We start from the raw sequence: 27573 nt of genomic DNA, 5'->3' as shown, positions 1-27573 counted from the left end.
ACCAAACCAGCTTTTCTTTCTGTTAGGCAAAGTTGTTTGTTTATGTCATTACGGGTGTGTGGAATATGTGACTGATGGCTCTCTGAGAGGCTGAAGTGCTTGTCCCCAGCACCAGAAGCTAGAAGCACCTAGCCGGGTCGGTCTGCTCAGAGGTTTGGCCTCTTATTTGCGGTGAAGGAGCCTTTGAGAGGAACAAGGGGCTGGTAGAGGCCAAGATGTGAGGAGAGATTGACAGGGGTCAATGGCAGCCCTCTTGGAGGTTAAAGCCAGGTAAGAGGACTGCATGGCGACTGAATGAACTGGATGATGAACCAATATCAGCTCAGCTCAGAGTCCCAGACAGAGGTTGAAAAAAAAGGAATTTCACAATGGGTTTTCAACAGTTAGTCACTTTTGAACAACCTGTATGTAACGTTAACCCTCAGGCAAACTGCTACTTCATTTCCCTAAATAGTGGTGATTTCTGATGTTGATTTGTGGTTGTTGTAGTAAATTGTAGTAGGAGACCATGCAAAAATATCCAGTGCCGTCAATCATTCAGAAATTGTCAAATCAAATCAAATTAGATTGAAATTGGCTTAAATGGAGAAACCTGACCTTGAAGTTAATTTACTCAAACATGTAACAAGTCATGAATGTTTGGCAAAAGACGGAATCAAGAATACTCCAAAACTCTGACATACTTGCAGACAACATTCATAGAATAGTGAAGAATACTGTATGTGTTGATGTGTGCATGTAAACACACTGAGTCCTATGATGGTCTTATTTGTTTATAGTGATTATACAATGTTGCAAAATTATCATGGAAATCATTGGTAGAGTCCTAAAAACTTCCCATACTGTTGCACCTCTAATGACCTTTGACATCTTGTCCCCGCTCACTCTGAGGTTGTTGTCATGTTCGCTGGACATTTGAGTATTTCCGTTAACGATGGGGGACAATTACTCTCCACTCTCTCCACAGCAACTGAGTCATGGAAGCGGGCCTGAAATACCAGGCGTGCTGTTGTGTCACCGGCTGGTTTGGGCGTCGGTGTCGCCAGCCACCAAGTTGTAGGGCACCACTTGTATTGCCGTTGGCCAGGGGGCCAGCGGGGGTGGTGGGGGCGGGGGGTTGGGGGATGCGACAGAAAATAGAAAATGGAAAATTCCTGTGTGAAGTGCAGTCGTTGGTGATCAGGTGTGAACTGCAGAGCGGAGATCAGAGCAGGAAGGGGCGGGGGGAGCAGACAGCTGCTGCAGCCTCACATCAAGCCTTTCCACTGCAGCATACCAGCTGGGACCGGGGGCCCTGTTCTTGCTACTAGGGGACACAGCTCTCTCACTCCACCAGCCATTGCAGGGATTTGTGTGTGTGTGTGTGTGTGTGTGTGTGTGTGTGTGTGTGTGTGTGTGTGTGAGGGAAGAATGCAAGGCAGGGAAGCACAGCAAGCCATCTCCACTTGCACACAGTTCATATTTAAGAAAAGTCTATGTAGTTTGTAATAAACACAATAATTCAACACATGAATGAAGGTTTTATTTATTAATGTAACAGTCGATAGCAAACCAAACTGAGGTATAAGTGAATAATAAATTAATCCAGCGTCACTTGTCACTTACAATGATTGTGTTGTAAAAACATGGATGGGTGGTTTTTATTCAAATGAAGGTTTGAAGAAAGAGGGAGTCAAAAAAAGCTTGTTTTGTCTGTTTGACTTTGTTTGTATGTATTAAGATGTAACCTTTGAAAGCCTTAGAAAGGTGACTGACAGTCTCTAAGTCTGCATACAATTATGGAATCTTCAGCACTCCACCCCATGCCAGGCAGAGTGGAATAAATCATGAAATTCACAAGCAGGGAGGTGAAGATGAAGATGAAGATGAAGAAGAGGAGGAATACATTTTCTGTTTCATCATATGTACACTTCCAAACCAGAATTGAAAGTTTTGGTCATACATGAGCAGGAGGATGCCATAAGCCAGCCTTTGATTTAAAATACAACCTTATGCTGTCAGTGTCATCCATTCATCAAGTGCATCATGGACTTCACATCTCATGTGTACGTATTACATAATCAAAACTATAAACTTTATTGTTCTGCCTGTTTTGTGATAACTGTGATCAGATTCCCACACGCTTGAATATATTAGTTTTTTTCCTTTTTATTTGCTTATTGTTATACATTTATAAGTAAAGGGAGATTTTCTACATTGTAGATTCATAGTCCATCGTCGCAAACGTGGTTTCTTGTTTTCACTCGTACTCTTGACTGCTCTTGATCGTCTCTATCCCTCCACAGACGGGGTAAAGAAAACTTTTCACACACAGCTCCTTTTTTCTTATTCTAAAAGGATTCCTCTGAAGAATTCCTTGGAGGTCTGGGCCGTGTTTTGACTGCAGGGCCCAGTGACATCAACGACATATGTCTGTAGTCTTGCCGTTAACTGATGACAGAATAAATCTTGAAAATGGCTACCAATGAGTCCTTGAAATCCCAAACCAGTCAAATATAATGGTCTAATGTGCCCTCTGGGAGCAGGAGGTCACATGTTTTTGGGATCCATAACTAATTTCTAATAAATGGCCGTTTTCCCAATGCCAGTGTCCAGAGGTCAAATTGCTTGCATGCTTTTTCCATCTTGCAACAGACGCTTAAGGTGATTTGGGCTTCTGTGAGGATATTGTCAGTAAATAGCAATTTTGACAATGAGTTGTTGGGAAATCCTTAAGATTGGCAATTCTGTGTTGACAACAACAACAATTATAAACAAAATATGGTTGAATTTGTTCTCTTAAAATGGTTCTAACAGATCATCGCCACAAAACTAGTGCAAAGCCAATCATCTCTTTTATTTAAGGTTAATTACTAACATCACAAGTAGCTATAGAGAATAAACAAAGACACTGCTTTAGGGTTACTTATTGCTTTATGCCCATATGTGTCCTGTTGACTGACTTCATGCATAGTGATGGCTTATGTATTGTGTGCAGTTGTCAACAGTCCAAGGCAGAACAAACAATTGAGAGATTGTACGCGCATTAACAACAACAACAATAACAATGCAGTTCTTGTGAGCCTCATTTTGGCCTTCAAAGCATTGGCATGAGTGTCACCCACATTTACAAGACTATCTGTCTTCAGAAAGCAATCTGGCTTTGGTGTGACCTTGCATATAACCCTGTTAAATATGCGCCTTGAGCATGTTCATTGCTCAGTGACATTTTGCTCCTTAAAAATAACACAGATGCTAGTTTCTGTCTGACAATGCAGCCTCGCTGTAGCTGGACAATGTCCGGCTATTTTCATTACCAGCCACCCCCCCGCTCCCCCTCTCTCTCTCTCTGTGTCTCTCTGCCTCTGAGAATGGCAGTTGTGTGACTCACTTTATTAGTTTTGAAGTCTGACATGTTCCCAGCTTCTCTCCCTGCAGATGAAGCAGTCAGAGCCTGTCTGCAAGCAGTGGGTGTTAATCACAGATCAGCAACTCGGGTTTCACCTGTCGGACAACCCAGCGCTCAGGGACTTGTGGGATTTACACAGTCTGGTCACCCTGACACTGTTGTCTGTCACCTATTAGCCCTCATATCCTCTTGAGTTCTTCACACACTTTAACTCTGCCATGTGATATTACATTTTTAGACATCATTACAGATTTTAAAACTTCCTAAGATATTGCAGAGAGCTCGTTCATCTCATCACACAACGCATCTCTATCCTGTGATTATCGCATTTCATTTACTGGTTACTGGTATGTGTGTGTGTGTGTGTGTGTGTGTGTGTGTGTGTGTGTGTGTGTGTGTGTGTGTGTGTGTTCACAGACTTTGAAGGGTAGTGCTCAATATGGATAAAGGGGGTGGGGAAACTACTTCAAATTTATTGCCCACGTCAGCTGTGTCAAATTTGGCAAGCTCAAATGGTCAGCCTGCAAATGGCAGGGCGATACCTAAGGGTCAGCAGCATTTGTAATAAGCACAGACTTGTACATTTGGACCATGCAAGGCAAAACTTGAATGTTTATCCTCTTGAAATGTGCTTGAGTCTTATTTTGCCATATCGTCAAGATGTTGGATGAGTGAAGTGATGAGGCGCAGCAAAGCAAACCTGATTGTGAGTTCGGCCGGCAAGAACAAGAAGAAGAGTTTGTCTCCAGCTGATGAGGAGCAGAGCGCTCGTCCAGAGTGAATCCTCCGATTTCTCTCTCTTTCTTGCTTTTCTCTTCTTTTGATCATTCATAAAGGGGACCACCCACTTTCTGAACCCTTGCCTCTATTTTTGCAGGGTCAGAAAAGAGTGGCCAGTTGCTCTTTATGGCAGAGATTTTTACGATGTGGTCAGAGCTGTTTGGAGACCACCAGTTCTCCTTTCACTTGTCACTGGAGCTACAGTAGCCTGGAGGAAGGCCAGAGATGTATGGGAAAAACAGCGAAACCCATTTCACCGTTTTGAAGTCCTGGAATATTTGGCAACTGCTCAACTGTCTATAAAAATAGATTGAAAATCTGTTGTTGTCCCCCCCAGTCTTCAAAGGATGACACATTTTGTACAATTGTCCTACTTTTGTTACTGTTTATCTACAATTTGTGTTCTAATTTGACTTTACAGACACCAGAGTGACGTTAAGTATCAAATTACTTCATCAAGAACACGTCAGTACATTAAATTTAGAATTGAATTTGCTTTTCACCGGGCAATCAACATCTCAATTATCACAACATTGCAATAAGTAAGTTGCTGTTGACAGATTGTTTGTGTGTGTATCATTGCCCTCACGTGTTTATCGTGTATAACTACAGCTTTTGATTTCCTAATTGTATGCTCACAGTGTCGATCCGAACTAATGATCACAACCGCTACTGACTTACTACCGACCGGCCTCACATCCTCACTATCCTCCAAATTAAGTCTTTCTGGATTTTAACAGCAGACTTCACTTTGTTCTGAAGTGGCTGACGGTGTTTTTATTGGTTTTTGAGACACGAATACATAAGATCAGGTTTCATGGTGTCACTTTGTAGCATGTGAGTCTGTTTTGTGTGTGTGTGTGTGTGTTTCCAAGGGTGGGAGGAGGGATAGACAAGTGGCGTTTCATGAGGCTGTATTTCCTTTTTTTCTTCTTTCTCCCGCTACTGAAACATCTTGATGACACCTAACACAACATAGCCGCATATCTGTGAATTCCACAGTAATGACACCAGCAATGTCCGTCACACCCACAACCACACACTCCAAATACAAATATCATTCTTAGTTATAGCTCTTGTAAATAGAGCAGCACATAAAATGAATAAGGAAGTACTTTATTTAAGTACTGAACACGATAAGAACTCTTTATCTGCATTTCTTTGGCCACAAGATGGGAAAAGAAAAACTGTAAAGAGTCGAGGTAACTAGTAAGATCTTGAGCAAACATACAAGAGGACGACAAACACACACACACATACACGCAAACAAACTCCACCTCTGTGTTCAGAGACATCAAGGCCAACCAGGAGACTCTCAAACAACATCTATTCTAAGTATTGTTACATTTATACTGTTTAGGGTTTAAGTGTTATGGTTAAGGAGTAGAGATATGAATGTGCAACTCAATGGCCAAATTCATACCAAACCAAGGAAGGCAAACAACATTTTGGTGTCAAATAATGTGTGGAAATGTCCTTTAAGTACATCGGGTCCCAGTAGGTCAGGAAAAGGAGGAGGAAGAGGAGGGGAAGGAGAAGAAGACCTACATTTAAAATTATCAATGTGGCCTAACGTGATGTTGGTGGAGCCTTGTTCCAACGCACAAAGACAATAGAGATCACATCTATGAAATGAAAACATGGATTATGATCCAACAACAGCAACAGCAGAGGACACACATTAAATTCATTTCCTGGACATTTCTTTCTTGTGTACCGATCGTATGTTAGAGAGATTATGACATTAATAACCTCTCTACAGATGTGGGAATCATTTATCTATAATTAAAGTGGCAGATCACTCTTATGGTGCTTCCTTTAACCTGATGTTGTATCTGTCATGGCAACATCAAGCTGAGATTAGGCTAATTAGAGGCTCATTACAACACACACACACACACACACACACACACACACACACACACACACAGACACAATGCATCATGTTGTAGAATCGTGGGTCAGCTCTTTCAATCACTCTTATTCTTTGTTTTCGGTGTCTGACTTAAACAATATTGATTGTTGTCATATTGTCAGCTCATACCAAAGCAGGACTGACTGATGGACGATGACACTGACAGTGTGATCAGCGGTGACATTAACAAGAGGAATCAGTTGCTGCTGTGTCCACTGTGTCAGCTGGCTAGCGGCTCATGTCGCCCAGTCAACAGCAGGTCAACATGTCAGAGATGCCTAACTGCTGCATTTTACCACTTTACTGCCCCTCGACATGGGGCTTGGTGGTGGCGATGGGGGTGTGGGGGTGGGAAAGAAGGGGGAATGTGAGAAGGGCGAGATGTGAAGGCACTTGGAGGTTCGTGTTACACTGTAGTGCAAGAACACAAAAAAACTGTGCCTCATCTGGAGCTATACAAACATGTCTATTCTATTCTATCCTCTTCTCTTCTCTTCTCTTCTCTTTCAAGTAGTTGTTTGGCACTAGAGAAGACATATCCTGTTGGTCTTTGGATGTTGATTGCATTTTTTATCTGAGGATGAAACCAATCTTTTGTCTCAATGATTTGTTTTGGGTCCTTTTACATGAGCTGGAAGTGCGACCAAGTTAACATCCCGAGAAGATTAAAGGGAAGAGGGTGTGTGTGTGTGTGTGTAGAAGGGTCTACGTGTGTGTGTTGGGGGGAGAGGGAGGGGGGGTGTATTTTAAACACACTAATTGCCACACCCATAAGATGCCATTAATCTACCTACTTTTAAATACAATGCAGCGGTAATTGTCTGCATTAAAGAGAGAGAGGGGAGAGAGAGGAGGTGGCTATCGGTGTTTTGTTGTTGCTCGTTTTAAGCGTGAAGGAGTTCAGTTGCGTGTGTGCGTACTACCCTATAAAATCATCTTCAGGGGGTCCCCGTCCCACCGCTGCCCACCCACAACAGAGACATTTCAAGGGAGGGACTTTTGCCTTTTTCTAACACTTCAACCAGTGAGCAGCGTGGAGACAACGGTGAGACAACAGAGGGCTTTTTCAAAAAAACAACCTGTAAATGAACCCCGAGCAGAGCCGCGAACGTCCCACGCAGATGATGAAGATGAAGAGGAATCATCTTTTATAATGGGTGTCGTCGGGTTTGCTTTTGCTGCTGCTGCTGTTGCTGCGCCGCACGGATCTTCTGGAGAGCTTTTGAGCCGTCAGTCAGCCGGATCAGGTCTTTAGAGGAGTCTTTCTTTTGACGTGGATGGACAGGTCGAGCGTGTTTGTACTGTTGGGAACTCAAACGTGTGGATTTATTTGACCGCATCCTTCCGGGATTTATGCCTTGATCGGATGATATAAAAAGAAGAATGTATGGAATAAACCAGCGCTGTATTTACATGTAAGACGTGATTGCTAATACTTTACATTATTTTGTTTGTAGAAGTGATATTCATACTAACTTTTTTATTTGATCGTTATTGTTGCAGATCGTTTCATTTCTTCGTGCTGTGGTGCCACGCACAGGTAAGAAGCTTGACATTTATATTTTTATCTATTTGCCAGTATAAGAGATGAAATAGCTCCGTTATAATCAGACACCAAACTTTATAATCACAATAATTATGGATAATATTGATTTTAGAAGAGAAAAGTGGGGGAAATTTAAAATCAAATCTATTTTTTTCCTGGTGATTTTTTTTTTTAATTGGCTCTATACCAGATTAGAGAAAAAAAAAGAAAATTATGTGATTTTATTTTTCCCTTTACATAATAAAAGGGGGAGAATCACCCGTCTCCTAATTTTAACCAGTATGTGAGGACGCAGGGCGCAGTGACGGACCAGCTCAGCCGCAGACAGGTCAGAGTTTACCAGCTCTACAGCCGCACCAGCGGGAAACACGTCCAGATTCAGGGCAAAAGGGTCACCGCCACCGCCGAGGATGGAAACACATACGGTAAGAACCTGCTGCTAACGTGTTCTTCTTTCTTTTTCATTCACTTACAGACCATTCACAGAAATCAGGCTGAATTGTTGGTTGAGTTGTATTAGAAAATGGATTCCAATGTCACACGTGTCAGTCTGGAACCCATTGAATGTCTAAATATTGTTTTGGAGGAAATACAGTCATGGTTGGACTTATATTAAACTTTATGCTGTTTTTATAATAGTAAAATTAAAGGATTATTAATTCAGATTTCAGCACATGGTCTCAATCAGAGACCTTGGTGCAGAGTTTGGAAAATGCTTTCCAAGTTTCAGGTATGGGGTCAACTATATTTAAAAAGGAATCTAATAGAAAGTGTTGATCTAATGGCATTCTATTTTGAGGCTCCTTGTCAGTGTGTGTATGTTTTGTGGTTCCTCTGGAGGCTCCATGCTGTGGGCTCTCGGCCTCAGGGACAACCAGGAGTTTCACCTCCGGGCTGTTAGTTCCCCTCTGTGAAGTGTTTTCATGCCTGTATGTTAATTCAGCTTCCCCACTGTATCCATGAAACCATCGTCTGGCGAATTAGTGGCTGATTAGGCCTCGTCCTTTGTCTCTGTGGCCCAATACGCATGGCTGTTGTAATGCCCAATGACTATAATTAGTTGTTGGGACAATCAGGACCAATTCATTGGAGAGTGTTTATTCTGCTGCTATTAGAACACTTAAATGTGGAACAATACTATTTGTCTATTGACTTGTATCGTTGATTAGTACAGTGAATTTCTCTGTGTTCCTCCTGACATAAGACTTTATATTTATAGTTGTAGAGTTTTAGCTCAATGATTAAAACATTCTTTAATTTGAATCTAGTCTGAGCAGCAGAGGAATGCTTGTTTCTCAGCTGTGGGTGCTGAATAACACACAATTACACATGAGGAACACATGGAATGCCTCATTAACTCTGTCTCCTCCTGGATAATTTTGGTTAAAAGAGATGGAATGAGTTTGCTGAGCTGTGTTTATCATCTTGTTTATCTTTTTTTTAATGCGTCTCTTTGATGATCTCTCCTTTCTGTTCTGCAGCTCGCCTCTTTGTAGAGACGGACACCTTCGGCAGTCGGGTGAGGATAAGAGGTGCAGAAAGTGGGCGCTACCTTTGCATGAACCGGAAGGGCAAACTCGTTGGAAAGGTATGATTTAAATTCCTATGCTGCTTTTCTTTTAAGAGCAACTTACAAGTGTTGAAACGGGGGTGACACTGAAACACAGAGTAGGATTGAATCTACCGTGGACGAGTTTGAATCTGGTATAGAGTGATTGGATTCATTATTATAATAAGACCCTAATGTTACCTGTAGTTTAATCCTGCTGTTGGGAAGAACAGATCCGGATTAAGGCAGAAATAGAATGCATTCGGAAGAAAACTGGCTTGAAATCAGCAGCTTTTCCGATCAAATAACCGCTGAGCTTTCTATCTCTAAGACGAGAGCTCGGGCCTGTAGTCTCTCAGCTTGTCATTCATCCCAGGACATGATCTGCTGGAAAAACAAATCAGAATTCTCATTGGCGTGTGCGACAGTAACACAGTCTCATTGGCTAGCAGAGGACATCGGACGGGGGGGAAAGTACCCTCCCCTGGTACGCTGCGAGTGTGTTTGGTCAGATGTCAACCCTCCACTTCCTTCATGGAAGTGGAAAAGATGTATTCACATATCTGGCTCCCATGACAAGTCATAAATCCATTCCTCATCATGTCTGCGCTAATGTCTGCTGATAGTTGATAAAAAAGGACGTTCTGAAAAAGGCTTTCACTGCCAAACAGGTCTCGCCTTTTGTAAACACACACACTAAGTTGAATTTCTGCTTTTAAAAAACAGTTCAGGGTAAAACTGGTGTTACTGTTAAACACAAACCTGCACAAATGTGTCATATTACTTGCATGTAACATAGGTTTGCACAGTTTCCTCACATGCTGGAAGTAATCAACATTAAGGGTTTTAAAGAATAAACCAGGAAGATTACACATGAAACAGAAATGAAAGATATTGGATGTCAGCCTGATAGTTATGAGATTGTTTATGATGCTTTGGTTTATGTGCATTCATGTGATAAAACACTATCATCCTAAAATTTCCCCATCTGAGAAATTGGTGGCTCAGTTTGACCTTGAAACCTGTTTAGCTGTGTAGGTTTTGTGTTTTTGATATTGATCCCCCTGTCATGTGTGTCTCCTCTCTCCCTCTCCACAGCCTAATGGTCGGAGCAGGGATTGTATCTTCACAGAGATTGTGCTGGAGAACAATTACACCGCTTTCCAGAATGCCAAGTATGAGGGCTGGTATGTAGCTTTCACCAGGAAAGGGAGGCCCATCAAAGCCTCCAGGACGAGGGAGAACCAGAGAGAGGTCCATTTCATCAAGAGGCTGCACAAAGGCCCGCCCCCCTTCCCCAACACGGACCAAAGCAAACACTTTGAGTTCATACGATTTCCGTCCACACGTCGGGCAAAGCGGAACAGGAAGTCACATAGTTCTTCCTAACATGCAGCAAAACAAAATGGACTGACAATCACTGTGATGGAAGGAAGAAACAGATGCAACTTTATTTTTGTATATTTTTGATAGGCAAAAAAATGGATTTGGTGCCATAACATAATATTGCTGTAAGATGATCATGTGTAAATACTGACAGAGAGTAAAGCAAATGGATTATATTTAATGGTCTGTGTGTGTGTGTGTGTGTGTGTGTGTGTGTGTGTGTGTGTTGGTGGATTAGTGGGGAGCTGTGAGGGATGAAGGGTCATTAATAAACATGATACGGTTCAGCATGATCAATGAAGAATTTGACCCTTAAAATTTTAGAAACAAGCAGAAGAAGTCTTAGTTGACAAATGAACACTGATAGTACAAACCACATATAGATTCATACATTTACAAACAGATTAGATGAACATAAATCCTCGAAATCAGGAATAACTGGATTATTCTCCAATCTTAATTCCTATTATTGTAAAAGCAGGCAAACAATGCAACATAACATTAACAACATGCAAGACACATCAATCATGGCAGTTGCTTTCCTATAACATTCACAGGTTCATATCACCCAACATATGGTTTAATTACATATTACATCTAATTGTAACCATGATAGAAACATTGTTATGATAAATCAAAATGCTACTTGGAATACATCTTTTAACAAACTTGGCAAAGACGAAGAGCATAGACATTAAACTGACTTGATGATGGGAGGAAGGTACTATTATGTTTACATTGACATCCGATCTATGTTCAGCATCATGACCAATGTGTGTGTGCTGTGCCAACCAATCATAATCAAAATAGCATACAGGCAAGGTTTCCACACACCGAATAGACAATATTTTCCATAAACAGAAATTCTGGGAAATGGGAAACTTTAATTTGCTACAACACAATATAGAGGAATTTCACTGGCAATATTTCCTATTGTCAGACTTTGTGATAAAGTAAAAGACCCAAATAGACCCGGGACGGAAAGAATTTCTTAAAATATGTCTGTTTGGATAGAACCATGTGTAATATTTCATGTGATTTATACATTAAGGTTAAATCATTCATTCATGTATAAATACTGTATATAGAGAAGAAACGCAATACCTACTAAGACAGAGTTGTTGCAGAAGAGCAATCCAAGAACCACATGGTGCCTTCAGGGAATTCAGGGGTGTCCTGTATATAATAAGGAGTAATGGGGGTTTTAACACAGTGATAATTGTATATGATGATTGAATTTGTGTCGCCCAATATCACACACAATGTCTCCAATGGCTTTACAGGCCCACAAAGCAAATGTTCCCAACATAGAACCCTCTCTCTAGAGAAAGGAAACACTCCCCAAAACGTGACATTATGAGGAAACATTGAAAGAAACAAAAAAAGTGTTCTCTAGGAACAAAAATAGTAAATGAAGACACACAATACAACATTTGATCACAATATTGCCTAGTTAAATGATAATTATGGATTTCTTAACGACCGGACTCTTAGACAATCACTCTCAACAGCTTTGTGTAGCTTCTTTTCTCAGAACAAAATCCTGCGAAAGGAAACTGTGATGTTCCTCCTTACAGTATTGATCGCACTGACCCTACAGTGCCTTCTGGTGGCAGTTTAAGGAAACATGAATTGGAATCAGGTGGAAAGTCAGCTTGAAATATTGATTGTAGTGACCCTGTGGCGCCCTCTAGTGTCAGCCAAGGAAACGTGAATTGGAATCAGGTGGAAAGTCAGCTTGAAATATTGATTGTAGTGACCCTGTGGCGCCCTCTAGTGTCAGCCAAGGAAACGTGAATTGGAATCAGGTGGAAAGTCAGCTGACACCACCACAAACAGGAAGAGACATGAAGGGGGAATAATACTTCAACAAACAAGTCAACTGCTCCTGCACACGTAAAGCGTTCTGATTTCGAAAATGTTCGGAGCTGACGATGAAGACGGGGATTTCTTGTCGCCCTCAGGAGGGTACGTTTGTTTCTGTGTAGCTAATGCTCGTAGCCTGCAAGACTTAATGTTGGTTTGCTAACACTTGGCCGCCGAGCTAACAATAGCTCACTGTTCTCATGTAGGATCAAAGTATTTATGTAAATCTGGCGATTTTAATGTGACCCCGCTTATTAGCGATGGGAAATACATTAGTTATATGAAGATAATATTAATGCCGAGTAGCGAATGACACCAAATATCTCTCTAAGATTTTATTGTCTGTAGCAGTGAGTAGTTTACAGATAAGAAATCACATTGTCTAGATTTGTGTGTGTGTGTGTGTGTGTGTGTGTGTGTGTGTGTGTGTGTGTGTGTAACATTGGTAGCTCATTTAACAGAAAACATAAGAAACAAGCAATCTACTAAGTGATCTACTTCATGGAGAATTCTCTGCAGTGTTCTCCACATGATTCATATCGGCTGCATCCCAGTTCTAATCTCCTGCTCTGATGAGTAATCACATGTTTGCACTATTCCTCCACTGAGTGTATCACTCCATGGGTATTCATGGAAGCGGATCAGTTTTCTATGAATGAAATCTTTCACAACTCTGCTCTGGCCAAGGCCGCACTGTGACGGCGTTTCACTTTCATAGTTTGTAGATTATTACGATTATTATGAATGCAGACACTCAACAGTATCGACTGATGGTTAAAAGTTGAGTTTTGTGACAAACTCTGCTTAGTTACAGTCTGAACCACCTTATAGTTCCAGTCCACATTTGAAATACGAGTGTTATCAAGTAAGTATTGGAGAATAAAGAGGTTAGGAAAGTTAGGAATCACTTCTAGCTGATTATCAAAGGTCAATTAAGATATGAATCGATTCATATCTGGATATTTGTATGCCCGCTTCTTTAACAGAGACTCGTGATCCCCGGCTGTTCACAAACGACTGTGACCCTTTCTGTTATGGATCAGACTCACAAGCCGTCAAGCTCTCAGACCGTCTTCTGTGTTGTGCTCACCAGCAATGCGTGACCATTAGAAGCCTGTGCAGGGTCTGAGCAAGTAGTGAAAGGAGGGAGGGAGGAGTGTTATGGCGGCTAATTCCTCTCACATGCTGCTTGTTAGAGGCTTCTGCCTGAGATCATCTCTGCCCAGTAGAGCTGCAGGCACTTTACTGGACCTCCACAGGCTCTGCTTCTCCTGCTATGTTGCTGAATCTGCTATGGAGGTGTGACCGCACCAGAGGACAAGAGTGCAGGGTACGGCGAGGATCGGAAAGTTTGGAACGTTACTAGAAGGGTTTTTTTTTGGTCCCACATGCAAACAGACTGCCCCTCCTCATCTCAGCTCCTTGTCGTCGGAGATGAGGGCCTCAAGGCTTTCAACGCGTTTGCTCTGGGAGATACCACTGATTACCTGTGGAAGGAGGTCCAGGGGTCGGTACAAGGCAGCGTTGATGTTTACCTGGGCTTTGATGAAATGTCTTATTTTGGGGTTCCAGAAAATGAGCAGAAATGTCACTGTGTCATGACATTGGCGTGTGTGATTTTCCCTTGTAGCTTTGATGTTGTACCATGTCCTTGTTACATACATGTGGTCTATTCCGTTCTTGGTTTTAAACATGCTTGTGGATTAAAGTGGTGTTAGGAAATGTTCAAGTGTGGCTTGCAGCTACACTAACTCTTCAAATTCCCCAAATCATGATGGAATGGAGTTGTGCGGATAGTTTTCCCCTTGTGAGTGGAAATCGACTTAACCGCACCGTCAGCGGCTGAGTCAAAAATCAAGCTATTTATATTTAGTTTAACCATCGAGTAGAACAAATGAATGAAACCGTGACACCTTGATGTGCAGAGATAAAGATATCTTTCAACTTTGTCTCTTCTCAGGGCCAAGTTGGCTTCCTTGTTTGGACTAGATCGACAAGCCACTCAGGGCAATGAGTCGTTCCAGTACACGGCACCAAAGCAGCCCAGGAAGAACTCCAATTCAGGTGAGATATTTTGAACAATGACATCAACCAATGAAGTATAATTCTAAATGAGTTGTGGACACTTTTAACTCAACTGACCTTTTTGTATGTTAGTAGCACCAACTGGCCAGAAAGCAGCGCCTCCACCCGGAGCTCCGTCAGTGTTGTTTGCCACAGCAGCACAAGCCTTCAGATAGTAAGCATCTTCAACAAAGCAAGGATTTATAATAATTTCAATGTTATGAAGGGGCTCTACATATTTGTCTTTACAATTTGAACATGGACCGTGATTTACATCCTCTGGTGGAATGAATTACAGATGTGACTTAAAGTGTTGGTGCCCTTCACATAAACACAACAAACCCCTTTATTCTTACTGAAATAAGAAGAAAATAACAAAATTCTATGCTTTTGTTTTTGGATGCAACAGAAGATTTTAGAAAATAAAACAAATTAAAATGGCCGGGACAAATTTATCCATACCCCCTAGGAGTTAAATGGACAAACATTTATACCTTTGGCAACGTCTATCATATCAACAAAATGAGTTATGAATATACATGATCAGATCTTGACCAAAGAAACAGACATTTTTCTGGTACATTTCAATTATCCTGACATTTTCTCTTCTGTGCAGTATTGATGGCCAATATGTGAAGCAGGGGAAGCTGGGAGCAGCTGTACTGGGCACCCACTCTACAAAAGAGGTTTGAGCTCGGCCAATTGGTGGATTGTTTGCAATTATTGTAATAAGGTTTGCTTGTAGTGAATAATGAACTCTTCTCTTTTGCAGTACAAGGTACTTCTTTACCTGAGCCAACAGAAACAAGTGACAACCGCCAAGATTCATGCTGGCTTTGCTTTCACGGTGAGCAGAATGTTTATTAGACAAGTATTTGTATACAAGGAACGATTCTTGGTGGGAATAGAGCTAATAAACTATCTGTGTCGTGTGTGTGTGATAGGTTTCCTGTTTTGTCTTTTCTTTCGGTGCTCTTGCCAACATGCTTGTGCTTTGTGTCCACAGGTACAGCCGAACAATTACTGCACTTTTTATGATGACCACAGACAGAATTGGTCATTGATGTTTGATTTGGAGAACGCCTCAACAGACTTCTGCAAAGAGGTATCCCAGTTAAAGCTTTTGTTTTGTTTATTGTTTGACCACCAGAATGGAAGTTAGTGTTGTTTCCGACAACAGAACAAATGCTTATGATAGACAATGATGTCGTTCTTTTGTTGTGCATCAGGTTTGTTTGGCGAAAGCGAACAGTGCCCCCTCCTTAGACGCTGTGGTGGTTCAGGACCTGAGTCTGGGGGAGGGACAGGCAGTGGAGTATGGAGACTCCTTGGAGGTGGTGTACACAGGCTGGCTCCTGCAGAACCACACTCTTGGACCGGTAACAACACTACCACCATCATTGTCTGAACACAATCTCATCATTTTGTCACCATCAATATTCAGACACAGGACTGAATCTGAATCTTCAATGCAATTTCAGATTTTTGACTCCAACCAAAACAAAGACAAGCTGCTGCGACTGAAGATCGGAGGTGGAAAAGTGATTAAGGTGAGTTTTGTTGGAAGGTACAGACTAAATAACTAGAGCTCGAGTTCAGTCCCTCGAGGAAACACCGCTTCTATCTAAGCTATGTGTCAAGATTACAAGAGTTTACATTTAGCTATTACAGTTCATCCCAAAACATGTGGAAGATCTATGCATCTCATCATCTCTATTTCCTACTCTGTCCTTAATGTATCAACAGGGATGGGAAGAGGGGATGCTGGGGATGAGGAAGGCAGGCCGTCGCCTCATCATCATCCCACCCAACCTTGCCTACGGATCCAAGGGAGTCCCCAACTTGGTCCCGGCTAATAGCACTCTTATTTTCGATTCAGAGCTCCGACGGGTAACACTTTCTCTTAATCTTCTTTCTGCTTGTGTACCAGTACCTGAAACCAACTCTTTCAACAATGAGTGCCTTTACAAATTAATTTTTTTTGTGGATGTGTTTTCTGCTGTAGGTGAAGTTTTCCAAGGACAACGGGTCTGACCGGACCAGTGGCAGCTCCAGAGACTCTGCTGCTCCGTCTCCTGCTCCCTCGCCGGCCCCCAGTATGGAGAATCTGGCCCCAGAGCCGCCAGTGCATACGGCAGCCTCAGGCCCAGGCAGACCAGGGTGAGGCATAAAGCCCTCTCCAAATATTTAACCACATTATCCCAATCCAATTCTACTTAAGCTGATTTGTTGACCCGTTTTCTTTTTTTAGTGAACAACCAGTTCGGGCAAAGTCAAACTCCCTCAGTGAACAGCTGGCTGTAAGCACAACACTGTTTCTTTCCTCTGTCCCAAAGATATTATGTTCACTTCCTTTGGAACTTTAATAATTACATATGGACGTTATTTTTCCAACTTCAGAATCCAGATGCCTCAAAAGCCAAGCTCATCTCTCGCATGGCGAAGATGGGCCAGCCCATGTTGCCCTTTCTGACGGGGGTGGCCAGCCAACTGGAATCCAGCGACTCTGAGCTTGAGGTGGGAGGAAAAACCAGTAAACCATTTCTTTCATATCATAGATCTAAAACGTAATGGACTCTCAGCTGCAAGTTCATTTTGTCTTGAGGGCTGACTCATGTCAATTCACACTTGTTTGAACCAGCAGACAAAGGAGACAAAGACAAATGCCTCCAGGTTTCTACTACATTATAAGCTCAAAAGTAAAAGAGGACTATATTATTCAAACTAACATTAAAAAAATAAGAATAACATGTTCACATCCTCAACAAATGGCTAAGTGAGGAAAAAATGTTCCCTTTCAACCTGAAAGGGTTTAAGTCTTGATATGAAAGAGGAGGGATGGGACATTTTCTCTATTCATTTATGTTAATTTGCCCATAATTTACACAGACTTCCTTTTCTTATCAGAGCTCCCATGCAACAATAAAAACGTATGAATCAATTAAATAGTTTTAAAAAGTAACACAACAATAATAACAAAACCAAAGCTTCCGTAGTGATTACATAATGGGAAAACACCAAATATCAGTAACAGCAAATGTTTATAAAACTAAATAGCAGTACTAATCTGTCATTGAATACATTTTTGTTGACTGACAAATTCATTAATTCACTAATTGAGTCCCAATATGAAACAACTAGGGTTCTTTATCGTCCCTAATATGGATACATATACGTTGCAGGCAAATTTAAACTTAGTTATAACCCTTGGTAAGTTGATGCCTCTCTTTCCTGCAGGACACCAGTGGGTCCAGAGCAAAGGAGCAGTCTGCTGCTCCGTCTCCAGTCCAGATGGCCTCTGCTGCTTCAGGCCTGCCACACAGTAAGTTCCCTTCCTCTTGCTCGTGTCTGTGCCACTTTCTATGATCACAGGATGATATTCAGTATGTTCCACACAAATGGTGTTTGTATTCCTCAAAACCAACAACTGTGCTCCCTCCCAGTAGATGACATCATCATTTCAGTTCTCTTAAGTGTGTAATCTGCAGGTGTAAGTGTGCCTCTGTATCTCCAGCATGTTCTTCTGTGTTTAATCCTGTTGTTTTCCCCGCAGTGCATCCTCATTTTCACACTGCTGCACCTTCTGCCTTAGTCCCTGTTATGACCACGGGTCCTCCACAGCCTGGGATGCCAAGCAACACCCAACATGCCTTTCAGGTGGGTGTTCTGCTTTCTTCTTCTTCTTCACCCAAGTGACGAGTAAGTAAGTAATGAGAGAAGGGACACAAATGTGAGCAAAATGAACTAACATCAGCCTGTGTTGTTGTTTCATAGCCTTACTCCAACACACAGACGTCTGTTGGCCAGGTCTACCCCACACAAACTGTCCCGTACATGGGTAAGAAGCTTTGTTGTATGTGGAAACACGTCATCTTCAAAGCAGGGATGTGTCGTACAGACCTCTATGCTTCTCCTGTTTGGCGCAAAATAAAGGAAAAAATGATCTATCAATCTAACAACAAAAGATAAAATGAACTTTCATTTGTTTTATTTAGGCTCCAGCGATGTGACTTCCTTCTTGATGACAGAGGCCCGACAGCACAATACGGAGATCCGATTGGCTGTTGGCAAAGTGGCAGATAAAGTGGAGCATCTGGCCTCGAAGGTTTGTACTCTATGACATGAACATGTTCCTGAACCTGCTCTAAGATAATAATTGTCGATCTGATTCATGTCTGTGTTTGTAACAGATGGATGACCTTCAAAGGCAGGGAAGTCTATCCATGGGTATGTCTGGTATGTCAATGGAAACCTCCATGATAATGCACAACATCCAGAGAATAATCCAGGTACACAACTGCACAGTCCAGTACTTTGCATTCTCAGAGCATCCGTCACATTAAATGATTCCAATGAACTGTGACGTAATTAGACTTGACATTTGTTTTTCTTAGGAAAATGAATGTTTAAAGAAGGAAGTCTTTGAAAAAAGCTCTCGAATTGAGGAGCAAAACCGCAAGATTGGGGAACTTATCCATCAGAACCAGAAGTGAGTCTCAGCAAACTAGTTCACGTTTAAAGTAGTGAAAAGTTAAAACTGACAAGGAAAAGACCAGATCATATTCTTCCATCCTTCACTTCTTCTTGAAGGCTCATCAAATGTGCTTGTGGTGTTGTTGTGTAGGCACATGGAGCAGAGCAACCTGCTGATGGAACAGAGGAACGACTCCCTCAAGTCCACCAGTGAACACAATCAGGCCAGAGTACTGCAGGCCGAGCAGGACAAGGTGAGCGGGCGGCCACGTTGGGAAATGGCTTCAGCAAAGCCTCCATCTTGGAATGTCCTTGCAGTATGTGATGTGCAGATACTAGATAGATAATAGATAATAGATTTAGTGAGCAATATCAAAAGGCTTGTCCCTAACCCTGAGGATAAGAGGAGTTCAAGCTTTGTGCCACTATGATAATATTTGGGCAGTTGGGGCAGATTTCCTTTACTCTTGCCTCTGACTTTATGTTTACATCATCTATGGGAGAGGTTTCTTACAGCATTAAACCTCTTATGCTGACACTTTGCTAACTGCACCCCTCCTGGTTATTTAACACAGAGGAAGTCTACCACTTACTGCTTTCTCTTCCCAGCATGCACTGCCTCAGGACCTGTGCATGGGCCAGGTGAGCCCATTTTCCCTCTGTACTGCTACCAGGCTGGGGTCAAAAAGTATTTGTAAAATGAGAGAAAACGTCAATGTTCCTTCCCAATCAGACACTCAGAGTAGAGTTCTGTGAGAAAGCCGCTGTCAGATGATCAGCAAGGCTCCATGTTTGACAATGACCCGTCACAATGTTGCCTTTTGATCCCCCTGCAGCCAGCGAGATAGAGACGTAATCATAAGATCTCAGAAGGGCTCTGAAAGGAATGCGTGTAACTCCAAATCAGCAGTGTCACGCGCTCAGAACAGAACTCAAGCCAGCAGAGATGTAGTACTGATGTAGTAAACAACACCCGGCTCGTGTGCATCTACTCTTTGACCCAGATCTGACCGCTGCCTCTGGTATCATTTTGCTTAATTCATACTTTAGTGATCGCTTGACAGACTTTTCTTTTTCGCCCGTTTCTGCATCTTCCATCAGTCATCAATCGTTCACCCATCATTTTCCTCCACAGGCTCACACCACCTATAGCACCAGTATCCACTCATCCCGGCTGTCACTGTTGGTCTGTCCCTTTAAGTTGGATTTGGTTTACTACAGCAAGCTGATCGGCCCTTTCCCCCCCTTTGCCTCCTCTCTCTGTCCCTCTGTACCTCTATTAGGTCCGCCTCACAGACGATCTGGCTTCGTCCACAGCCCGTCTGTCTCAGCTTCAGCTAGAAGCTTCCATTCACCAACAAAAGGCACTGGAACTGCAGGGTAAACTCACCTCTGCTCTGCAGGACGGTGAGAATCACTGCAAACGTGTTGCTGCCATGGAAACACAGCTAGAAGGTTTGTGTTGACTTGTTTCTTAATGCAAAGTATTTAATTAGATGATATCCTGGCCTTGGAGAGTTAATGAGGAAGGTCACTGGATGGTGTTTTGGCTTTTTTCACACAATGGCCCCGATTGTGTGTCCTTGTTTGTTGTGTTTGTTGCTTTAGAGCTGAAGGAGGGAGCAGAGAAGGTCCAGGCTCAGTATCGCTCTGAGAAGCAACGACGCAAAGAAATGGAGCTGAGAGGAAACAACATGGAGGAGGAAGTACAGGATCTGAAGACTGATAAAGAGAGTCTGGAGCGAGTCAGTACCCATCACTGTTTTCAATTCAATTCAACTTCATTTATAAAGCGCAGAACTACAACAAACTCCAGTTCTGAGGTTGACAGTTGACTTGTCCAGATGTTTACTTGTATGAATTCCAGAACTAAGCTTGACAGATGTAACCGACTCGTCCTGTAATCAAGACAATCATTGTGCTTTACAGATGGTTCATCCTCTTCCTCTTTTGAGTTCACTGTTGGTATTTAAGTCCAGCTGGGGTCACAGACACACACACACTCATACTCATCTATTTCTCCATGAGCTCTTTGTGACTCACAATCCTCATAATGAGCCCTGCATGTCTGCTCTTAGTCATTGGGAAACCTTTTGATTTCCCTTGCTGATCTGTGTAGAGCACGGGACGGAGGACAAGAGGTCACTAACACTTAAATACTTTACAGTGAAGTCATGAATTGTTAACCTTTTAACTGATATTCTCATCCAAAGAAGCCTGAACTGAAGAGCTAGTAAGGCTTTAGTATCTTCCTCATCAGTACCCTTGTTGTATCCTTGCTGCCGAGGCCTCAATCAATCAAACATTTGGTTGGTGTTGCCTGTGAGGAGGTTTCGTGTGTTCATGAGTTACTGATGCTAAAAATGTCAAATAAGGAGCTGACAGTTTTGTCTCCCACCTTTTTAGACGCTGTCTGAGAGGAAGAAGAAATGGCAGACTGAGCGACAGCGTCGAGACGAGGAAGTGGAGGAGCTGCGAAGGAGCAGTCAGCAGGAGATGGACAACATCAGAGCTCAGCTCCGTAAGGCCAGGACGAGCACCGACAACGCTGCATCTGAACAGGTACCAGCTCAGGAACAAGTAGGAATATGAATGATCTGAGTGCCTTCAATCAATTGATGCCATGGTAACACTTACTACCTTTAGGATGGCTTATGTGACTGTACTCCTAAGCTTGGTTGTACCGTGGACGTATTTGTGTGTGTTGCAGATGTCCCAGCTGCAGGTGGAACTGGAGGAGGAGTGGAAGAGGAAGTGTGAGCAGGCTGTGGCCTCGGCTAAAGAGCAGCACAGCAGAGATACGGCTGAGCTGATAGAGCAGAGGGACACGCTGGAGCAAAAGCTTGTCCAGCTACAAGAAAAGGTCAACAACATAGCCACCATAAAAACAAACACACACACACTGTCTAAGCTCCAGAGTACACTGTGTTTACTCTAAATGTGTCGTTGCTACTTTAACTTGATGTGTTAGTCTTCTAGTCTTCTAACATAGATAGGGTTTGTAGTTTTTTACCCGTTACTTAGAATACTATTGTATAAAATGCCATCTAAACAGAATCTCTGTGTTTTGTTGATGAATTCCCAAGATTCACAGCTGTTATTCTGATGATGTATGTCATTATGTCAGCAGTGCTTACAAGGCTTACATTGATAACCTCTGGAATGTTCAGATCAGCTGTGTTTATTGTCAGCAATTCGGATTCCATGGAGCAATTTGAAGCATTGACAAAGTCTGTCGTTTGACCGTAATCGGCATTTCCATTTTTTTTGGAAACAAAGCAAAGATTGTTGGTTGACGTGAGCGATGTGTTGACTCTTTCATTCTTGTCTATCCTCCTCCTCCTCAACAGTTTACGGTTCTGAAACAGTCGAGGGATTCAGAAGAACAGAGTTTCCTGCAGCACCAGAGTCAGAACCAGGGGCTCCAAAGCCTTCAGGAGAAAGTAAGAGCACAGCCTGCGATCCTAATCTCACATAACGGTGCATCGTTGCTATGGAATGCATTTGTCATGGGTTGTCACACTTTAGGACATCACATTTGATATTGTTCTCCGTCAGTATGCAGCCTTGGAGCAGCAGGCAGGAAGTGTGAAGGAGAAACTGGAAGGACAAGTGGCTGAACTGGAGCAGAAACTGGAGGAGAATCAAAATTCAGGCGACACCACAGCAGAGGTGAGTTGCTTACAACTTCTTCCCTGCAGTTGCTTTGAACTGCCTGCAGATGTCAGGGAGAGACCACTGAACATTCAGGACCCCACCCAAAGTCTTTATTCCCCAGCTTTCTTTTTACAACCAGCAGGGGGCACAATATCACCAAATACAATTCAACACAGCCTCCGACCTTCACTGGTGTCTGTGTGAAGATGTTTATGTCAAATGTGATGTAATGCAGGGCTGGATAGCTATAATATCACAATTTAATGAGAATAAAAGCATTTAAGTAGATGTCATTAATGGCTATATTCATTTAGCAGTATTCATTTTGTCTGAATTTCATGTGTGTGTCACATTTCTAACTGAAGGAAGTAATCACAGCTTGTCTGTACCTGCAGGTGAAGCGCGTGATGAACGGAGTGTTTCATTCTCTACGGAGGGAGTTTGACCTGAGCGAGTCGTACAGCGGCGAGGCGGTGCTGGCGGTGATTGTCGGCACCATTAAGGTAAGTGCTGTATACAGGAAGAAGGTATAGCACCTGAATGCATCACAATACATGCCTCAATTACATGGAAGAATAAAAGCAAATGCCACCATTATCTATTGTGGACATTCCTTTTCCACAATCGGAGTCCCAGTGCATGTGTATTTAAACATACTGTAGCAGTTGAACCAGGAAGAACACTGACTGATCCTTCATTCATATTTTTCTATCTTCCCAGAATGTAACCCTGCAGCTGTTAAACGGCACAGCGGGGTCTTCACTGAGCACAAAGGAAGAGGCAGCAGAAGAAGAAGACGAGGCAGAAGAAAGTGATGTCAAAGGGGAAGAGAAAGTGCAGGAGAAGGTTCACGTGAATGGAGAGAGAAGTGTGAAAGAGGAAGAAGAGGAGGAAGAAGAGGAGGGAAAAGAGGAAGTACGTCAGGCTGAATTGGAGTCGCATCAAGTCAGTGACGCTGATTTGGGTCAGAAAGCTGATCAGGAAGTGTTAATGGAGCAAGAGACACCGATGTTACCTGAGTTAGTGACCAGTCAGGATAAGTCTGAAGCTTTGGAGGCGACAAATCAGCTTCCGGTTACGACCGCTGAATCAAAGCTACAGGGGGAGGAGGAGGAGACACAACAAACAGACTTAAAACAGGAAGCACACACTGTTCATGGAAACGCTACAGAGGAGAAAGACAGGAGTGAGCGTGTAGATGCAGATGATGGACCTGATCAGACACCACCACCACCATCATCATCATCATCATCATCATCGGAAGGAAATGCTGCAGAAAGCAATGAAGTGCATAAGGACAGTGTGGAAGACGGAGGCCATGTTGAAGAAATAAACGCTGCCTCTCAAAAAGCCTTTGGACCTCCAACCAACCCACCGCCCCCACCTAACGTCCCTCAGGACAGCCCAGGAGACGAGTCCAGGTCAGTACTCAAACCAAGAGTCCATAATATGACATCATCTCTCTTTTTCTCCACGGCTGGCAGGACATTTTTCAACGACAATCATCTCTCATCACACACTCCACACATCAGCTTCTGTTGTCTTTGTCCTGTGGTAAATGTTTACATGATAGACTGACAAGGAGCTGCATCATAATCTTATCTGCTCCAATATAACGTTTTAAGGATTCTAGTATTTGTAATTGGCGATTCAATTCATAATGTCCAGCTTTTTCACTTCAAGGCTTGAGTGTGATTTTCGCAGTAGGGAATAAAAGGAAAGGGAAAGGAAGTGAAGTACTCAAATTGGTACTGTGACCGTCACGTATGCATTAACTGAAGCTAGGTTACACTTTATTACATCATCTACATACTTTTAGGTCCATTGAAGGTCAAACTACTTTACCCACACACTCAGTTGCAGCATAATCATCCGTCGGCTCTTTGTTGTGGAGTATCTTGCCACTTTTGTAACATTTGCTTCGTCTCTACTATTCATGTATTCCTGCAAACTAACGAAGTGTGAACTAACCCATCTGAACTGTTGTTTGTTTCTCGTTTGCTTCATCTCGTCTCGCTTCTCCTCCTCCTCGTCTGTGTTTCTGCCTTTTTTGTTTTCTTTCCTTCCTTCCTTCTGTTTTCTCAGTGTGACTGGGGGGCTTGGTGAGGAAAATGGACAGGATCCATTTTTCCAGATCACAGCTCCGACCAAACCCCCCGGACCGCCCAGCGAGGAGGAAGAGGAGGATGAGCTGGTGAGGAAGGCTCTGCAGAACTCAGTCTGAGCTCCTAGATCATCGCAACTGTTCCCCTTATGTGTCAACGTGAAGACAATCAGTGCTTTTAGCTTTACTTTTGACTAAAATTGTTAAATCTGCTTGCACAACAGGAATTCTAGCTTTTCATTCCACTGACATGTTTGTTGTGTTTCAGCTGACTACATTCATATTTTTCTGTCTTTATATCCAGAGCTTGAAGGGCCGTCCTCCACCAGCGCCGCTATTTGGTGACGACGACGAAGACGACGATGATCTGGACTGGCTGAAGTGAGAAACTAGCAGAGTGATAAGAGTCTTAATCAATGACTATAAAGAAGCGTGCGATGGGACAGCAGCTTCTCCTCCAGTCACCCAGCCGAGAGGACGAGTCGACTCTGCTGAACTTAATTTAAATTGGACTCTTCACCTCGGTGTCGGCCGTGCTGACTGGAGAACAAAGGAACGATCTCAAGCTCAGATTTTTGGATTGATTAATAAGCCTGTAATTCACGACAGAACTTCAAAATAATGTCCAATAACTGCAAATGCTGTGATGTTTGTTGTTGATGGAAGGTCCGTAGACTTTTGGACGACTTTTTACATCAGAATGCAGCAAATTCAGTTGATTCAGTCTCCTGTTGTTGTCTCGACCTTTAAGATTGTGCTTTTATTAGTTTGCTGCTTCAATAATATGACTTTTCTCCAATTTTTGTGATCTGATATTTGCTCCAGGAAATAAATAAGGAATGTGGCTTTTAACCCTTATGTTCTGTGTGTGTGTGTGTGTATGCAGTGTGTCACAAACATTAGCGTTGAAAGGACTGTATTTTGAACTGTTGAGTGTATTGATGTACATTAGATTAAACATGTCTAAATTAGGCAAAAGATGTGTTCTTAGCAGGTTTTATGTTTTGAGTGTGACCGTCAGAGGCCAGCAGGGGGCGCTTCAGACCCTGCTTTAGTTTGTTGGATGCCAAGCAACAGAAACGCCAACTCAGAGCTTGAGACTGTGGATGGGCCCAAATGTCTCAAATCTATGTAGTTGAACAGTTAAGAGTTCTGATTGTCGTCATTTGAAGGGTAAGTCTTGCTTTTATTATATTAGAGGTTTTAGTTTACATAAGATTTGGCAACTTGTGTACTGTATCGCTCCCATCCACTCTAGATCTAGTGGTTTACTGGGTTGTTCAACTTCAAAATAGTTTTAAATACAGCATCTCTTTCTCGCCGCCTGAGCCTTGACGGTCGCCTCACTCGTCCACAGGCGTTATGGACGAAGCTCATTGTCTCTGGGCTCTGTGCTCCCACTCGACCTGCTGGCAGGCGGAGGAGCGGATCCGTACAGGCAAACCTCGCATGGTGAAGGCCCCCAACTCCATCAGGGCCTCAGCAACAATCGCAGAAGGTACGTAGCCACACTCTCCACTTCTGTAGCCCTACTTTGAGTTCATATCATCGGTTCATACAGTCATATTTTCAGTATTCATAAAAGCAGTCTTTTTGTGTGTTCTTTCTTTATCAGGAGATAGATTTCCAATGCTCTCTGTGGTTGACGCATCAGAATGGACTGACATCAGGAAGCCTTTTGAGCTCTTTTCTCCCAAAACCCAAGATGTCACTAAAGCTGATCAATGCATTCTCACCAGCCAGCCATCTTCACCGAGGCAAGCGAAAAGATGGTGTGCTGACTGACTGATTTTACCCTACATTGTGTCTGATTGCGTCACACTTGTCAGCGGATGAAACTAATTATCTACTTCACTGCAGGGTAAAAGTGCAGAATCTCACGCAGAGCTCATCCGGTCCTGCTCATCTGGAAACAACCAGACAAAAGAAAACAGTCAAGGTTGGTTTTTGCTAAATAGTCCTGACTTGTATGTTTAAAGTGTTAAAAAGAAGCGGTAAAACAAATCAATACATTAATCAGCAAACAATAAACACATTAGTTGCAACACTTTACTGTCCTCTGCTTGTAAACATCTTATTGAATACTGATTGATTTTTTCGGGAAAGACATGTTAATGGCAGGTGTCAGGAATCGTCCACAAATTCACTGTCACTCATGCTTTCACTGTTACTGCAGCTGAGCCCCATTCAGATGAGCCCACTGGCCGGTTCCAGCAGTGTGTCCCAGTCTTCAGAGGCCATAGTGATGTGGGTTCCCAGCTCCTGTCACTCCCTTCCTCATGACGCTCAACAAAGGTGAATCCAAAGTCCCTATAAGACAGTTAGACACAATACATCTCTGTTTGCCATTACAGCTGTAGATTGTTTGTGCCATCCCTTGTATTTTGTGTCGTTCTTCATTCAATGGTTTCCTTGACACAAACACATTTTATATGTCATTTGCAGCCATTTGTCTTTTTGCCCACAGTGTTAAATCTCCTCAACTTGCTGTCACGAAACTGACGTGCCTCCCCTCTGCTGACTTGGACCGATCGAATGATAAAAAGGTGAAAAATAAAGTTTCTTCCAAGGAGACGCACGCTATCTCATACTTTTAATGTGCACTTAGCAATCACGAACAATCAAACTTGACACATCTAAGTGGAGGGTTTTGTTGCAGCAAAAACGTTCTACATCCCAACCAAATCGGGAACGGAAGAGGTCACAGCGGTCAGAGGTCAACAAAGACTGTGGTTTGGCCCGGCCCAGCCTGGATCATGACCTCAAACTAGAGAAGACCTCTGCCTTTCCCCAGGACCACCACCTTGTTCCTGTGGATCAAACTGTGGTTCCTGCCCCTGTGTCC

The 27573-nt window shown here is 42.8% G+C and overlaps 2 protein-coding genes and 1 long non-coding RNA gene across 6 annotated transcripts; all 3 read left to right on the top strand.

Moving 5' to 3' along the window:
- Nucleotides 1-7466: 7466 nt before the first annotated feature.
- Nucleotides 7467-10567, top strand: fgf17 (fibroblast growth factor 17). The gene is made up of 5 exons (XM_076149487.1): nt 7467-7498; nt 7587-7623; nt 7877-8054; nt 9111-9217; nt 10277-10567. The coding sequence occupies exons 1-5, from the start codon at nt 7467-7469 to the stop codon at nt 10565-10567; spliced, it is 645 nt and encodes a 214-aa protein (XP_076005602.1).
- Nucleotides 10568-12368: 1801 nt separating this feature from the next.
- On the top strand, nt 12369-25586 carry fkbp15b (FKBP prolyl isomerase family member 15b). Of its 4 annotated transcripts, none has more exons than XM_076149464.1 (29): nt 12370-12532; nt 14391-14494; nt 14591-14669; nt 15111-15180; nt 15267-15341; nt 15501-15599; nt 15724-15873; nt 15976-16044; nt 16241-16384; nt 16500-16654; nt 16746-16794; nt 16895-17011; nt 17732-17816; nt 18048-18151; nt 18269-18332; nt 18490-18599; nt 18685-18783; nt 18889-18983; nt 19119-19221; nt 20251-20422; nt 20576-20712; nt 21374-21529; nt 21678-21830; nt 22318-22410; nt 22526-22639; nt 23020-23127; nt 23345-24045; nt 24710-24818; nt 25033-25586. In XM_076149464.1, the coding sequence occupies exons 1-29, from the start codon at nt 12483-12485 to the stop codon at nt 25111-25113; spliced, it is 3645 nt and encodes a 1214-aa protein (XP_076005579.1). In that variant the 5' UTR covers nt 12370-12482; the 3' UTR covers nt 25114-25586. The 4 variants fall into 4 exon arrangements, with proteins under 4 accessions (XP_076005581.1, XP_076005579.1, XP_076005580.1 ...); XM_076149465.1 differs by having other exon boundaries at nt 14588-14669; nt 18087-18151; XM_076149463.1 differs by having other exon boundaries at nt 14588-14669.
- A 1000-nt stretch (nt 25587-26586) lies between these two features.
- On the top strand, nt 26587-27274 carry LOC143000167 (uncharacterized). The gene is made up of 3 exons (XR_012963597.1): nt 26587-26667; nt 26905-27023; nt 27196-27274. It is a non-coding gene; the product is annotated as an uncharacterized LOC143000167 (long non-coding RNA).
- Nucleotides 27275-27573: the final 299 nt, after the last annotated feature.

This window comes from Genypterus blacodes, unplaced genomic scaffold (assembly GCF_046128005.1).
Source record: "Genypterus blacodes isolate CSIRO-AG114 ecotype Tasmania unplaced genomic scaffold, CSIRO-AGI_Gbla_v1 ptg000045l_1, whole genome shotgun sequence".
Lineage (NCBI taxonomy): Eukaryota > Metazoa > Chordata > Actinopteri > Ophidiiformes > Ophidiidae > Genypterus > Genypterus blacodes.
This window is presented reverse-complemented; position numbering and strand designations above follow the sequence as displayed.